The 20100-nt window shown below is 39.4% G+C and overlaps 1 protein-coding gene across 1 annotated transcript; it reads right to left on the bottom strand.

Annotated features, from left to right (window-relative positions):
* Positions 1-206: 206 nt before the first annotated feature.
* On the bottom strand, positions 207-20029 carry LOC138959037 (proteasome subunit beta type-5-like). Its single transcript, XM_070330402.1, has 7 exons — positions 19859-20029; positions 17900-18044; positions 16045-16156; positions 15179-15278; positions 14285-14314; positions 2404-2608; positions 207-499 (listed from the first exon to the last, which is right to left on the bottom strand). The coding sequence occupies exons 1-7, from the start codon at positions 20000-20002 to the stop codon at positions 411-413; spliced, it is 825 nt and encodes a 274-aa protein (XP_070186503.1). The 5' UTR covers positions 20003-20029; the 3' UTR covers positions 207-410.
* Positions 20030-20100: the final 71 nt, after the last annotated feature.

The raw sequence follows: 20100 nt of genomic DNA, 5'->3' as shown, positions 1-20100 counted from the left end.
TGTGTGTGTGCGAGTGTGTGTGTCTGTGCGAGAGAAACTATCAGGGTGCAACTGGGCGTTTGACCGACAGTGTCGACACTTCATAAATATCTTTTATTTGAGATAAAAGGAGATGCGGAGAGAAAGACAAAAGGAGGGATAGGGATTTACACTGCTAGGCTCAGTGCCTGACTTCCTTTCTCAACAATACAAAACATAACATGAGCTTTTCACAAAAAGGAAACTTTTACTGACATAATCTTCAGCACTTCTTTCACTCCAAGCTACGACAAGAAAAGCTTCCATCATAGATCATGAGAAAAAAAAACACCACGAAATGAAACACATGAAACAAATTTGAGTCTTTCAAGACGGGCAAAGTTTGCCCTGGACAGTAATGAATGAAGGCGATGACGAGTCGAGACGCATGATTATTTCTTCTCGGCCTTGTATTTGAAGTGCAACTCCTGGACGTCTGTCTGCGACACCTTGATCCAGCCCGTCTCACGCATGTGGTACACTGCAACAAACACACCGCTACTTACAACGTGCAATGACGCAAACCAACAAACACACCGCTACTTACAACGTGCAATGACGCAAACCAACAGTGTGGTACACTGCAACAAACACCGCTACTTAAAACGTGCAATGACGCAAACCAACAGTGTGGTACACTGCAACAAACACACCGCTACTTAAAACGTGCAATGACGCAAACCAACAGTGTGGTACACTGCAACAAACACACCGCTACTTAAAACGTGCAATGACGCAAACCAACAGTGTGGTACACTGCAACAAACACACCGCTACTTACAACGTGCAATGACGCAAACCAACAAACACACCGCTACTTAAAACGTGCAATGACGCAAACCAACAAACACACCGCTACTTACAACGTGCAATGACGCAAACCAACAAACACACCGCTACTTAAAACGTGCAATGACGCAAACCAACAAACACACCGCTACTTAAAACGTGCAATGACGCAAACCAACAGACACACCGCTACTTACAACGTGCAATGACGCAAACCAACAAACACACCGCTACTTACAACGTGCAATGACGCAAACCAACAGACACACCGCTACTTACAACGTGCAATGACGCAAACCAACAAACACACCGCTACTTAAAACGTGCAATGACGCAAACCAACAAACACACCGCTACTTACAACGTGCAATGACGCAAACCAACAAACACACCGCTACTTAAAACGTGCAATGACGCAAACCAACAGACACACCGCTACTTACAACGTGCAATGACGCAAACCAACAAACACACCGCTACTTAAAACGTGCAATGACGCAAACCAACAAACACACCGCTACTTAAAACGTGCAATGACGCAAACCAACAGACACACCGCTACTTAAAACGTGCAATGACGCAAACCAACAAATACACCGCTACTTAAAACGTGCAATGACGCAAACCAACAAATACACCGCTACTTAAAACGTGCAATGACGCAAACCAACAGACACACCGCTACTTAAAACGTGCAATGACGCAAACCAACAGACATACCGCTACTTAAAACGTGCAATGACGCAAACCAACAGATGGTTGGTTGAATGGTTGTTATTTTGTATCGTCTCTTCAGCTGATTTTGCTATTCGACACCGATGCAAGTTTTTGTTTGTTTCTCAGTTCACATGGCAAGCTCCATGTTAAAAACTATTTACAATCAGGTCTATCACTGTATAAAGAGCGAACAAACAGATTTCAATTTGTATTGTGACTGGAAATTCAAAGAAACATGTTTTCTAAACTCCAAAAAAAATGGAAAATTAGTTATAAAATGATTAATCAATGACAATACAAACAATTTATTGATTTGATCTACTGGTTGTTTACGAAATCAGAATATCAATATCTCACAGCGTGATTTCAAGGAATATTCACAAAGCTTGACAGTAAAATCATCTCGCATATCCATATCACAGATCTTCTACTGCCTGCATCAAGCACCAACAAAACAGTCCACTCGAGGAGACGCAGACTATGAAGTGGACGCAGGCCACACTTTATAAGAGAACAAGTTGTTCATCTCAAGCGTAGCAGAGAATCAAAACTCAAATAAAGTTACTTCTTGGAAGGTTTTAACTGCTGACAAACAATAAATTGTAAACATTTGATCTTGTAAATAATTAAACCTTCCAACAAGTAACATTTCCTTTTTTTTTCATTCTTCACTTTGGTATGTTGGCAGTCTGCCTCTTTCAGATCTTTCCCTCAGCAGAGAATCATAACAGTTTTGCAATCACACTTTAGCCTACTTCTTTGTTGTTGTTGCACAAAAGTAACAAGCCACAACGAAATTCAATAACAAACAAGCATCATATAACTCCTTACTGAGAAAAAAAACCACGTTTCTGACAAGTCAAACGGTAGCACACTCACGGTTGACAACGCCACCACTGTAAGCGTCGCGATGTGTGGCGTGGTAGATGGCCCGCTTGCCCAGGTCGTACGCCTCATCCACTGCCAGGTCCCACTTGTAGCCAGAGTCCAGCACACCGTAGGCATACACGGAGCCAGAGCCCACGGAGAACACACTGCCGTCAAGTCTCTCCCCATCGCTGTCTACGTAGTACAGGCCGGGCCCCTGGTCACACCAACATTCACATTAATCTTATGATCAAACATATTGTTGTCGTCCTGGAATTTTGGCGTAACCCCGATTCTTGGTGATTTTCATGTTTTTGTGCTTTAGAGAAATTAGATGAAATAAATAATACTCAATGAGAAACATTCTCCACAATGCAATGGACAATACATGATTTAACATTTTCCACAATGCGATGGACAATACATGATTTAACATTCTCCACAATGCGATGGACAATACACGATGGACAATACACGATGGACAATACATGATGGACAATACATGATGTCAATACACAATGGACAATACATGATGGACAATACATGGACAATACATGATGGACAATACACGATGGACAATACACGATGGACAATACACGATGGACAATACACAATGGACAATACATGATGGACAATACATGATGGACAATACACAATGGACAATACACAATGGACAATACACAATGGACAATACATGATGGACAATACATGATGGACAATACATGATGGACAATACACAATGGACAATACATGATGGACAATACATGATGGACAATACACAATGGACAATACACAATGGACAATACATGATGGACAATACACAATGGACAATACACAATGGACAATACACAATGGACAATACATGATGGACAATACACAATGGACAATACATGATGGACAATACACAATGGACAATACACAATGGACAATACATGATGGACAATACACAATGGACAATACATGATGGACAATACATGATGGACAATACATGATGGACAATACACAATGGACAATACACAATGGACAATACATGATGGACAATACATGATGGACAATACATGATGGACAATACACAATGGACAATACATGATGGACAATACACAATGGACAATACATGATGGACAATACATGATGGACAATACATGATGGACAATACACAATGGACAATACACAATGGACAATACATGATGGACAATACACAATGGACAATACACGATGGACAATACACAATGGACAATACACAATGGACAATACATGATGGACAATACATGATGGACAATACACAATGGACAATACACAATGGACAATACACAATGGACAATACATGATGGACAATACACAATGGACAATACACAATACACAATGGACAATACATGATGGACAATACACAATGGACAATACACAATGGACAATACATGATGGACAATACACAATGGACAATACACAATGGACAATACATGATGGACAATACACAATGGACAATACACAATGGACAATACATGATGGACAATACATGATGGACAATACACAATGGACAATACACGATGGACAATACACAATGGACAATACATGATGGACAATACACAATGGACAATACACAATGGACAATACACAATGGACAATACACAATGGACAATACACAATGGACAATACACAATGGACAATACACAATGGACAATACACAATGGACAATACACAATGGACAATACACAATGGACAATACATGATGGACAATACATGATGGACAATACACAATGGACAATACATGATGGACAATACACAATGGACAATACACAATGGACAATACATGATGGACAATACACAATGGACAATACACAATGGACAATACACGATGGACAATACACAATGGACAATACACAATGGACAATACACAATGGACAATACACAATGGACAATACACAATGGACAATACACAATGGACAATACACAATGGACAATACATGATGGACAATACACAATGGACAATACACAATGGACAATACACAATGGACAATACATGATGGACAATACACAATGGACAATACACAATGGACAATACATGATGGACAATACATGATGGACAATACATGATGGACAATACACAATGGACAATACATGATGGACAATACACAATGGACAATACACAATGGACAATACACAATGGACAATACATGATGGACAATACATGATGGACAATACACAATGGACAATACACAATGGACAATACACAATGGACAATACACAATGGACAATACACAATGGACAATACATGATGGACAATACATGATGGACAATACACAATGGACAATACATGATGGACAATACACAATGGACAATACACAATGGACAATACATGATGTCAATACACAATGGACAATACACAATGGACAATACACAATGGACAATACACAATGGACAATACACAATGGACAATACACAATGGACAATACACAATGGACAATACACAATGGACAATACACAATGGACAATACATGATGGACAATACACAATGGACAATACATGATGGACAATACATGATGGACAATACATGATGGACAATACATGATGGACAATACATGATGGACAATACATGATGGACAATACATGATGGACAATACATGATGGACAATACATGATGGACAATACATGATGGACAATACATGATGGACAATACATGATGGACAATACATGATGGACAATACATGATGGACAATACACAATGGACAATACACAATGGACAATACATGATGGACAATACACGATGGACAATACACAATGGACAATACATGATGGACAATACACAATGGACAATACACAATGGACAATACATGATGGACAATACACAATGGACAATACACAATGGACAATACACAATGGACAATACATGATGGACAATACATGATGGACAATACACAATGGACAATACATGATGGACAATACATGATGGACAATACACAATGGACAATACATGATGGACAATACATGATGGACAATACACAATGGACAATACACAATGGACAATACACAATGGACAATACACAATGGACAATACATGATGGACAATACACAATGGACAATACACAATGGACAATACACAATGGACAATACACAATGGACAATACACAATGGACAATACACAATGGACAATACATGATGGACAATACACGATGGACAATACACAATGGACAATACACAATGGACAATACACAATGGACAATACACAATGGACAATACACAATGGACAATACATGATGGACAATACACAATGGACAATACACAATGGACAATACACAATGGACAATACATGATGGACAATACACAATGGACAATACACAATGGACAATACATGATGGACAATACACAATGGACAATACACAATGGACAATACACAATGGACAATACATGATGGACAATACATGATGGACAATACACAATGGACAATACACAATGGACAATACATGATGGACAATACATGATGGACAATACACAATGGACAATACACAATGGACAATACACAATGGACAATACACAATGGACAATACACAATGGACAATACACAATGGACAATACACAATGGACAATACACAATGGACAATACACAATGGACAATACACAATGGACAATACACAATGGACAATACACGATGGACAATACACAATGGACAATACACAATGGACAATACATGATGGACAATACACAATGGACAATACACAATGGACAATACATGATGGACAATACATGATGGACAATACACAATGGACAATACATGATGGACAATACACAATGGACAATACACAATGGACAATACACAATGGACAATACATGATGGACAATACATGATGGACAATACATGATGGACAATACACAATGGACAATACACAATGGACAATACATGATGGACAATACACGATGGACAATACACAATACATGATGGACAATACACAATGGACAATACATAATGGACAATACACAATGGACAATACACAATGGACAATACACAATGGACAATACACAATGGACAATACACAATGGACAATACACAATGGACAATACACAATGGACAATACACAATGGACAATACACAATGGACAATACATGATGGACAATACACAATGGACAATACATGATGGACAATACACAATGGACAATACACAATGGACAATACACGATGGACAATACACGATGGACAATACACAATGGACAATACACAATGGACAATACACAATGGACAATACACAATGGACAATACATGATGGACAATACACAATGGACAATACACAATGGACAATACACAATGGACAATACACAATGGACAATACACAATGGACAATACATGATGGACAATACACAATGGACAATACATGATGGACAATACACAATGGACAATACACAATGGACAATACATGATGGACAATACACAATGGACAATACACAATGGACAATACACAATGGACAATACACGATGGACAATACACAATGGACAATACACAATGGACAATACACAATGGACAATACACAATGGACAATACACAATGGACAATACACAATGGACAATACATGATGGACAATACATGATGGACAATACACAATGGACAATACACAATGGACAATACACAATGGACAATACACAATGGACAATACATGATGGACAATACACAATGGACAATACACAATGGACAATACACAATGGACAATACATGATGGACAATACATGATGGACAATACACAATGGACAATACATGATGGACAATACATGATGGACAATACACAATGGACAATACACAATGGACAATACATGATGGACAATACACAATGGACAATACATGATGGACAATACACAATGGACAATACACAATGGACAATACATGATGGACAATACACAATGGACAATACACAATGGACAATACACAATGGACAATACACGATGGACAATACACGATGGACAATACACAATGGACAATACACAATGGACAATACACAATGGACAATACACGATGGACAATACACAATGGACAATACACAATGGACAATACATGATGGACAATACATGATGGACAATACACAATGGACAATACACAATACACAATGGACAATACACAATGGACAATACACAATGGACAATACACAATGGACAATACATGATGGACAATACATGATGGACAATACACAATGGACAATACACAATGGACAATACACAATGGACAATACATGATGGACAATACACAATGGACAATACACAATGGACAATACACAATGGACAATACACGATGGACAATACATGATGGACAATACACAATGGACAATACATGATGGACAATACACAATGGACAATACATGATGGACAATACACAATGGACAATACACAATGGACAATACACAATGGACAATACATGATGGACAATACACAATGGACAATACACAATGGACAATACACAATGGACAATACATGATGGACAATACATGATGGACAATACACAATGGACAATACACAATGGACAATACACGATGGACAATACACAATGGACAATACACAATGGACAATACACAATGGACAATACACAATGGACAATACATGATGGACAATACACAATGGACAATACACAATGGACAATACACAATGGACAATACATGATGGACAATACACAATGGACAATACACAATGGACAATACACAATGGACAATACATGATGGACAATACATGATGGACAATACACAATGGACAATACACAATGGACAATACATGATGGACAATACATGATGGACAATACATGATGGACAATACACAATGGACAATACATGATGGACAATACACAATGGACAATACACAATGGACAATACACAATGGACAATACATGATGGACAATACACAATGGACAATACACAATGGACAATACACAATGGACAATACATGATGGACAATACATGATGGACAATACATGATGGACAATACACAATGGACAATACACAATGGACAATACACAATGGACAATACACAATGGACAATACACAATGGACAATACACAATGGACAATACACAATGGACAATACACAATGGACAATACACAATGGACAATACACAATGGACAATACATGATGGACAATACACAATGGACAATACACAATGGACAATACATGATGGACAATACACAATGGACAATACACAATGGACAATACATGATGGACAATACATGATGGACAATACATGATGGACAATACACAATGGACAATACACAATGGACAATACACAATGGACAATACACAATGGACAATACACAATGGACAATACACAATGGACAATACACAATGGACAATACACAATGGACAATACACAATGGACAATACACAATGGACAATACACAATGGACAATACACAATGGACAATACACGATGGACAATACACAATGGACAATACATGATGGACAATACATGATGGACAATACATGATGGACAATACACAATGGACAATACATGATGGACAATACACAATGGACAATACACAATGGACAATACACAATGGACAATACACAATGGACAATACACAATGGACAATACATGATGGACAATACACGATGGACAATACACAATGGACAATACACGATGGACAATACACGATGGACAATACACAATGGACAATACACAATGGACAATACACAATGGACAATACATGATGGACAATACACAATGGACAATACACAATGGACAATACATGATGGACAATACATGATGGACAATACATGATGGACAATACACAATGGACAATACACAATGGACAATACATGATGGACAATACACGATGGACAATACACGATGGACAATACACAATGGACAATACACAATGGACAATACATGATGGACAATACACAATGGACAATACACAATGGACAATACACAATGGACAATACACAATGGACAATACACAATGGACAATACACAATGGACAATACATGATGGACAATACACAATGGACAATACATGATGGACAATACACAATGGACAATACATGATGGACAATACATGATGGACAATACACAATGGACAATACACAATGGACAATACATGATGGACAATACATGATGGACAATACACAATGGACAATACATGATGGACAATACACAATGGACAATACACAATGGACAATACACAATGGACAATACACGATGGACAATACATGATGGACAATACATGATGGACAATACACAATGGACAATACACAATGGACAATACACAATGGACAATACATGATGGACAATACATGATGGACAATACACAATGGACAATACACAATGGACAATACATGATGGACAATACATGATGGACAATACACAATGGACAATACACAATGGACAATACACAATGGACAATACACAATGGACAATACATGATGGACAATACACGATGGACAATACACAATGGACAATACACGATGGACAATACACGATGGACAATACACAATGGACAATACACAATGGACAATACACAATGGACAATACATGATGGACAATACACAATGGACAATACACAATGGACAATACACAATGGACAATACACAATGGACAATACATGATGGACAATACATGATGGACAATACATGATGGACAATACATGATGGACAATACATGATGGACAATACATGATGGACAATACATGATGGACAATACATGATGGACAATACATGATGGACAATACACAATGGACAATACACAATGGACAATACATGATGGACAATACACAATGGACAATACACAATGGACAATACACAATGGACAATACACAATGGACAATACACAATGGACAATACATGATGGACAATACACAATGGACAATACACAATGGACAATACACAATGGACAATACACAATGGACAATACATGATGGACAATACATGATGGACAATACATGATGGACAATACATGATGGACAATACATGATGGACAATACATGATGGACAATACATGATGGACAATACATGATGGACAATACACAATGGACAATACATGATGGACAATACACAATGGACAATACACAATGGACAATACATGATGGACAATACATGATTTAACATTCTTTCATCTTACTATCCATACCAGGTACAAATATAAACACTTTCACAATACAAATAATCAGTTTGGGCCTTCTCCTGAAAAACTGTCTAAAATAAGTTACGGCAAAATTCCACGACGACGTCGATATACATTATTATGACTACTAACTCAAAACTTGTGTATCATTCAGAGAAGGAAGACAAGGGAGATAACGGGGTAGTTTTCAGGTCTCATGCAAAGATAAGAGTTGACAACAGTTTTCAGGTCTCATGCAAAGATAAGAGTTGACAACAGTTTTCACGTCTCATGCAAAGATAAGAGTTGACAACAGTTTTCACGTCTCATGCCAAGATAAGAGTTGACAACAGTTTTCACGTCTCATGCAAAGATAAGAGTTGACAACAGTTTTCACGTCTCATGCAAAGATAAGAGTTGACAACAGTTTTCACGTCTCATGCAAAGATAAGAGTTGACAACAGTTTTCACGTCTCATGCAAAGATAAGAGTTGACAACAGTTTTCAGGTCTCATGCAAAGATAAGAGTTGACAACAGTTTTCAGGTCTCATGCAAAGATAAGAGTTGACAACAGTTTTCACGTCTCATGCCAAGATAAGAGTTGACAACAGTTTTCAGGTCTCATGCAAAGATAAGAGTTGACAACAGTTTTCAGGTCTCATGCAAAGATAAGAGTTGACAACAGTTTTCAGGTCTCATGCCAAGATAAGAGTTGACAACAGTTTTCACGTCTCATGCCAAGATAAGAGTTGACAACAGTTTTCACGTCTCATGCCAAGATAAGAGTTGACAACAGTTTTCACGTCTCATGCAAAGATAAGAGTTGACAACAGTTTTCACGTCTCATGCCAAGATAAGAGTTGACAACAGTTTTCACGTCTCATGCCAAGATAAGAGTTGACAACAGTTTTCACGTCTCATGCAAAGATAAGAGTTGACAACAGTTTTCACGTCTCATGCAAAGATAAGAGTTGACAACAGTTTTCACGTCTCATGCAAAGATAAGAGTTGACAACAGTTTTCACGTCTCATGCCAAGATAAGAGTTGACAACAGTTTTCACGTCTCATGCAAAGATAAGAGTTGACAACAGTTTTCACGTCTCATGCAAAGATAAGAGTTGACAACAGTTTTCACGTCTCATGCAAAGATAAGAGTTGACAACAGTTTTCACGTCTCATGCAAAGATAAGAGTTGAGAACAGTTTTTGCTTCAACTTGTTGAAGGATACAAGTCTACCTCTGAGACAGTTTGACCATTTCTGATATTCGACACATTCTGTGTCAAACTTATGTCAGTGACATTCAACACATTCTGTGTCAAACTTATGTCAGTGACATTCAACACATTCTGTGTCAAACTTATGTCAGTGACATTCAACACATTCTGTGTCAAACTTATGTCAGTGACATTCAACACATTCTGTGTCAAACTTATGTCAGTGACATTCAACACCTTCTGTGTCAAACTTATGTCAGTGACATTCAACACCTTCTGTGTCAAACTTATGTCAGTGACATTCAACACTTTCTGTGTCAAACTTATGTCAGTGACATTCAACACCTTCTGTGTCAAACTTATGTCAGTGACATTCAACACCTTCTGTGTCAAACTTATGTCAGTGACATTCAACACCTTCTGTGTCAAACTTATGTCAGTGACATTCAACACCTTCTGTGTCAAACTTATGTCAGTGACATTCAACACCTTCTGTGTCAAACTTATGTCAGTGACATTCAACACCTTCTGTGTCAAACTTATGTCAGTGACATTCAACACCTTCTGTGTCAAACTTATGTCAGTGACATTCAACACCTTCTGTGTCAAACTTATGTCAGTGACATTCAACACCTTCTGTGTCAAACTTATGTCAGTGACATTCAACACCTTCTGTGTCAAACTTATGTCAGTGACATTCAACACCTTCTGTGTCAAACTTATGTCAGTGACATTCAACACCTTCTGTGTCAAACTTATGTCAGTGACATTCAACACCTTCTGTGTCAAACTTATGTCAGTGACATTCAACACCTTCTGTGTCAAACTTATGTCAGTGACATTCAACACCTTCTGTGTCAAACTTATGTCAGTGACATTCAACACCTTCTGTGTCAAACTTATGTCAGTGACATTCAACACCTTCTGTGTCAAACTTATGTCAGTGACATTCAACACCTTCTGTGTCAAACTTATGTCAGTGACATTCAACACCTTCTGTGTCAAACTTATGTCAGTGACATTCAACACCTTCTGTGTCAAACTTATGTCAGTGACATTCAACACCTTCTGTGTCAAACTTATGTCAGTGACATTCAACACATTCTGTGTCAAACTTATGTCAGTGACATTCAACACCTTCTGTGTCAAACTTATGTCAGTGACATTCAACACCTTCTGTGTCAAACTTATGTCAGTGACATTCAACACCTTCTGTGTCAAACTTATGTCAGTGACATTCAACACCTTCTGTGTCAAACTTATGTCAGTGACATTCAACACATTCTGTGTCAAACTTATGTCAGTGACATTCAACACCTTCTGTGTCAAACTTATGTCAGTGACATTCAACACCTTCTGTGTCAAACTTATGTCAGTGACATTCAACACCTTCTGTGTCAAACTTATGTCAGTGACATTCAACACCTTCTGTGTCAAACTTATGTCAGTGACATTCAACACCTTCTGTGTCAAACTTATGTCAGTGACATTCAACACCTTCTGTGTCAAACTTATGTCAGTGACATTCAACACCTTCTGTGTCAAACTTATGTCAGTGACATTCAACACCTTCTGTGTCAAACTTATGTCAGTGACATTCAACACCTTCTGTGTCAAACTTATGTCAGTGACATTCAACACCTTCTGTGTCAAACTTATGTCAGTGACATTCAACACCTTCTGTGTCAAACTTATGTCAGTGACATTCAACACCTTCTGTGTCAAACTTATGTCAGTGACATTCAACACCTTCTGTGTCAAACTTATGTCAGTGACATTCAACACCTTCTGTGTCAAACTTATGTCAGTGACATTCAACACCTTCTGTGTCAAACTTATGTCAGTGACATTCAACACCTTCTGTGTCAAACTTATGTCAGTGACATTCAACACCTTCTGTGTCAAACTTATGTCAGTGACATTCAACACCTTCTGTGTCAAACTTATGTCAGTGACATTCAACACCTTCTGTGTCAAACTTATGTCAGTGACATTCAACACCTTCTGTGTCAAACTTATGTCAGTGACATTCAACACCTTCTGTGTCAAACTTATGTCAGTGACATTCAACACCTTCTGTGTCAAACTTATGTCAGTGACATTCAACACCTTCTGTGTCAAACTTATGTCAGTGACATTCAACACCTTCTGTGTCAAACTTATGTCAGTGACATTCAACACCTTCTGTGTCAAACTTATGTCAGTGACATTCAACACCTTCTGTGTCAAACTTATGTCAGTGACATTCAACACCTTCTGTGTCAAACTTATGTCAGTGACATTCAACACCTTCTGTGTCAAACTTATGTCAGTGACATTCAACACCTTCTGTGTCAAACTTATGTCAGTGACATTCAACACCTTCTGTGTCAAACTTATGTCAGTGACATTCAACACATTCAAAACATGGAAGTGGTGTTGGAAGATGAACAAAGTGGATTATTTATCAGAAGTAAATTTTTGAAAAAGGGCTCACTTTCATTTGTTGTCTTTGACAAAATGAATAGTATACACAAGGCATGCAGCATTATACTGTCCACCATCACAACATATTCAGAAGAAAAACAAAAGAAATCATCACTTTAGCCTTTATTCAGATGAAAATATAATCAACTCACCCTCTTATCCCAGCCGACAATCATGGTACCCTGAAAGTTGAAAAAAATAGATACAATTACACGGCGAAAAACAAACTGTATCATAAGACATGTTGATGTATACATGTAACAACCGTCTCTTTCAGTCTTGACATGCAGTTTGGCAAGCTGTCTTTCAGTCTTGACATGCAGTTTGGCAAGCTGTCTTTCAGTCTTGACATGCAGTTTGGCAAGCTGTCTTTCAGTCTTGACATGCAGTTTGGCAAGCTGTCTTTGGAGTCATACTGTTAAAACCTTCACAACATTTTGTGAGTGAAATGAACACAAATCTGTGCATGTCTAAATCAAAATTCTTCCACAAAATAAGTGGAAAATATGGACCGTGCTTCTTGAAAATATATACAGAAAATTGATATAATGTAAAACACCACACACACACACCAAACAAATTCTTCTTCTTCTTCTGCGTTCGTGGGCTGAAACTCCCACGTACACTCGTGTTTTTTGCACGAGTGGAATTTTACGTGTATGACCGTTTTTTACCCCGCCATTTAGGCAGCCATACGCCGTTTTTCGGAGGAAGCATGCTGGGTATTTTCGTGTTTCTATAACCCACCGAACTCTGACATGGATTACAGGATCTTTTTCGTGCGCACTTGGTCTTGTGCTTGCGTGTACACACAGGGGTGTTCGGACACCGAGGAGAGTCTGCACACAAAGTTGACTCTGAGAAATAAATCTCCCGCCGAACGTGGGGACGAACTCACGCTGACAGCGGCCAACTGGATACAAATCCAGCGCGCTACCGACTGAGCTACATCCCCGCCCACACCTAACAAATGAACAGAACAACAAAACGCAAGCACAAAAGAGCCATGTACACTACATAAAATATTCCACGGCCAGCTGACATACCATAGACAATCCCATGCCCTTGTAGTCATACACAATGTTGGCCAGAAGCTTGGAGGCTGCAGCCACAGAGATTCGTGTCTTGTTCCGCAGTTCATACACTCTGAAACACACACATTCACACAAAAAGTCAACATCAGCAAAAATCGGGTCAAAATGACAAACTGAGTCCTACAGTTTGTTTGTTTGTTTGTTTATTTGTTGCTTAACGTCCAGCCGACTACGCAGAGCCATATCAGAGTCCTACAGTGTCAGATCATTAGTTCTGTGTGTGTAAAGTGAAACTCTGCCATTAAAGACGTCTTCAAAAATAAAACTGGAATTTTTCTTCTAAATACACACCACAGAGTCATGACTTCTTCTTCTTCTTCTGCGTTCGTGAGCTGAAACTCCCACGTACACTCGTGTTGTTTGCACGAGTGGAATTTTACGTGCATGACCGTTTTTACCCCGCTATTTAGGCAGCCATACGCCGCTTTCGGAGGAGAGCCATGACAAAAATTAAGATTGCAGAAAAAAATAAAAAAATAATCAGCATTTCACAGTCAAACAATTTGCCATAACCAGCATTTCACAGTCAAACAATTTGCCATAACCAGCATTTCACAGTCAAACAATTTGCCATAACCAGCATTTCACAGTCAAACAATTTGCCATAACCAGCATTTCACAGTCAAACAATTTGCCATAACCAGCATTTCACAGTCAAACAATTTGCCATAACCAGCATTTCACAGTCAAACAATTTGCCATAACCAGCATTTCACAGTCAAACAATTTGCCATAACCAGCATTTCACAGTCAAACAATTTGCCATAACCAGCATTTCACAGTCAACTATCTGAAGTCAGGTAAGCGAGATGACGTACCTGCATTGCTGAGCGAGCACTCTCTCCCAGAAGGAACAGTCGGCCGCTCCTCCCGCCATGGTGCCCAGCAGGTAGGGGTTGATCTCAATCACCTTCTTCACCGTCTGTGACGCTGAAACACACCAAGCACACCCCACATCTTCACTCACCTCAGCTTAGACAAAAATATTTGGTAGCGCCGTACTGTATGGCAGCCCCGTACTGTATGGTAGCGCCGTACTGAATGGTAGCCCCGTACTGTATGGTGGCGCCGTACTGTATGGTAGCGCCGTACTGTATGGTAGCGCCGTACTGTATGGTAGCCCCGTACTGTATGGTAGCGCCGTACTGTATGGTAGCGCCGTACTGTATGGTAGCGCCGTACTGTATGGTAGCGCCGTACTGTATGGTAGCGCCGTACTGTATGGTAGCGCCGTACTGTATGGTAGCGCCGTACTGTATGGCAGCTCTCTTTCCCCAGGGAGAAAGCAGCCCCAGTATATGAAATCTTATCCTTATAAGTTGTTAGTGCCATTTCTTACAGAAAACAGCCCCAGTATATGAAATCTTATCCTTATAAGTTGTTAGTGCCATTTCTTACAGAAAACAGCCCTACAGGCTACACTCTTTACAGGAATGAAGTTTAATGTTCGCACACCCCCCTATAAGACATGACAAAAATCTAAGAAAATCAAGTCTTGATAGGGAAGGAGTTGAGATGGAGGTAAATTTACAGAGGTTTAGAACTAGGACATAGAATCTGAACAGTAAGGTCTGAACAGTAAGGTCTGAACAGTAAGGTCTGAACAGTAAGGTCTGAACAGTAAGGTCTGACCGGAAAGGTCTGAACAGCAAGGTCTGAACAGTTCTTTCTTTATTTGGTGTTTGACGTCGTTTTCAACCACGAAGGGTTATATCGCGACGGGGTCTGAACAGCAAGGTCTGAACAGTAAGGTCTGAACAGTAAGGTCTGAACAGTAAGGTCTGAACAGCAAGGTCTGAACAGCAAGGTCTGAACAGCAAGGTCTGAACAGTAAGGTCTGAACAGCAAGGTCTGAACAGCAAGGTCTGAACAGCAAGGTCTGAACAGCAAGGACTGAACAGCAAGGTCTGAACAGTAAGGTCTGAACAGTTCTTTCTTTATTTGGTGTTTAACGTCGTTTTCAACCACGAACGTGACGAAGGGTTATATCGCGACGGGGTCTGAACAGTAAGGTCTGAACAGTAAGGTCTGAACAGTAAGGTCTGAACAGTAAGGTCTGAACAGCAAGGTCTGAACAGTAAGGTCTGAACAGCAAGGTCTGAACAGCAAGGTCTGAACAGTAAGGTCTGAACAGCAAGGTCTGAACAGCAAGGTCTGAACAGTAAGGTCTGAACAGTAAGGTCTGAACAGTAAGGTCTGACCGGAAAGGTCTGAACAGCAAGGTCTGAACAGCAAGGTCTGAACAGTAAGGTCTGAACAGCAAGGTCTGAACAGCAAGGTCTTCAAAAGGAGGTAGTCTTAAAAGGGGGGTTCCACTGACACTTTCATCATTCTCCAATCCCCATTATTTCTGTGTGACAACTGACATTTTCATCATTCTCCAATCCCCATTATTTCCGTGTGACAACTGACATTTTCATCATTCTCCAATCCCCATTATTTCCGTGTGACAACTGACATTTTCATCATTCTCCAATCCCCATTATTTCCGTGTGACAACTGACATTTTCATCATTCTCCAATCCCCATTATTTCCGTGTGACAACTGACATTTTCATCATTCTCCAATCCCCATTATTTCCGTGTGACAACTGACATTTTCATAACTCTCCAATTCCCATTATTTCCGTGTGACAACTGACAGCCTTGCTAGCAAAGATGAATGCGCTTTACCGATGTATGGTCCTGCAGTAGCCCTGGAGTCAACAGCAACAATGACGCCGTCCTTGAACTTGAAAGCAAGGGTCGTGGTTCCATGGTCAAAGTGGATCTTGACGTCACTTTTCTCATCTGTGAAGCGGGCCAAGTTCTGTGAAATCTGCACACGAAACAATCCACCATGAAAAAAACGACAAGCTGTGCTAACACGGTAGCATGCAGCCCCAAAACAGAGGCCGACAAATGAATGAATCAGTGAATGACGCAAAAGGGGTCAAAGTCGAGCAAAAGTGGATGTATTCCATGTAGGTACACTTCCTGTAGGTGTTTTCCCTGTATTAGTGTATACATAATACAGGGAATGCACTCGTGTGCATGTCCTGTAGGTTTTCTCGAGTCTCGTATGAGGTCATGTGACACTTTGCTAATAATGCTACACCCTCAAAAATAATGTTTTTACCAAAAGTTTTTGATCTAGAAACGTTCCGCCACAAACATTCACCCCTAAGCGCAAAGAAAATAGCATGTTCACTTTAGTCAAAACTAATGAACCCTAATAACAAAACTGATGCGACAGCTTCGCTGTTAGCGCAACGCATTACGCCACATTATGACCTGCAGGCTGCACCCTGCGGTATCGCTGTGCTGTCACAAGACTCGCATGTTACGTTTCAACTCCTGCTGTGTAGTGAAGTAAAGCCTGCATTCGCTCCAAGAGCCATACAATACTTCAGTCTAATCGAAGTGAAACAGTACTCGGTTGTTTATGGCAGTCTCACGTAAGACACAAGAATAAATCATGAATGTGATCTGATTTTCTACAGGAACTGCACCCGGGTGCATTCCCTGTACACAGTAAAATAAACACCTGGAGGAAGTGCACAGGGAATGCACCCACTTTTGGTCGACTTAGACCCCTTCTGTCTGAGTGATTTACACTGTCAGTGTCACACTCGTACACTGACAAAAAAACACATATTGAATTAACAAAACAGGTCTGGAAAAAAAGACAGAACTAAGTTTATTGAAATACGTCGTAAGTATAACATGCGAGTATAATTTAATTGTACTTGTATAGGGGTAATCTTGAACTTTAGCATGTTAAATTCATAGCTCATAATACACCCCTTCGGAGTTTCGAGTGTGCATGCGCGGCTAGTTACATTTTTGGCGGCAGGGGGCGCTCCGTTGTACCAAACACTCTGCAGTGTACCGGTACACAAAGAGCAGTGACTATCGTGGGACAAAAACCACAGAAATATCACAGAGATAAGAGCTTACGAGGGAAAACTTGAACGCAATCGGCAATGTACCTCTTCTGAAGACCTCGTGTTTGGTACAATTTGCATTCCCAGCATTCAATGGGATTTGCTCTTGCCTGAGACTCCGAAAGGGTGTATTCAGAGGCATTTAAGTCTCCAAATTTGTAGAACCTGCACTTGTAATCATAACAAGTCATTTTAGATCCCTTTGAAGTTAGGGAATGAACTCCGATGAACTGTACGAATGCATTTCGTTTACATGGGTCAAAGGAATTATCCGCATGATCGAACAAGGGAGACAACTCTTTCGTGTAAATGATTAATGATGTCCCATGGTTGACAACGTACGCCATTTTCGATGCATTTTCGTCGACTGAACAACCAAATTAATTAATTATGCTTAAGTTTGGAGCTCAATCCGTCAATTAATTTCACGACAAATGTTCTTTGGCTTGCTTACAATTACATGGACTTGTATAAAAAATAAGTAGGCCTAAATAATGTCACTGGATTTTGAGCTATGAATTTAACACACTAAAGTTCAAGATTACCTGTATAAGCTTACTGTAGTGTAACACAGAGAATGAAATGCGTACAAGTTAAGTAAAACTGCAGAGTACTTAGACTTACAGTGGCTCACTGGGTGAGAATGAGATGACAGTGCAAAACAGTTTTTTTAACCGGTTCGTGGAATACACACTAAACAACGTACGTCAATGCCCTGGGGAACAGTAAAACTCTGGGAAGCAGCAAGCGCATCCACAGCCGATGGACCACCGAAGCCTTCCCCAAATCCCAAGCTCAGCTTGGATTTTCCTGCCTTGAAATCGAACCCGCATACACTTGCAAGCGCCATGATTGTTGATGACAGTACAGGGGTGAATGAGAAAACCTGCAACTCATTGATCCCTTATAAATTCTTATTGTCGTTTAGAAAGAGAGAAAAGATCCATT

The sequence above is a fragment of the Littorina saxatilis genome, linkage group LG1, assembly GCF_037325665.1.
Source record: "Littorina saxatilis isolate snail1 linkage group LG1, US_GU_Lsax_2.0, whole genome shotgun sequence".
Classification (NCBI taxonomy): Eukaryota; Metazoa; Mollusca; class Gastropoda; order Littorinimorpha; family Littorinidae; genus Littorina; species Littorina saxatilis.
Note: the sequence above shows the minus strand (reverse complement) of the source record. Positions and strands in the feature narration are given on the sequence as shown.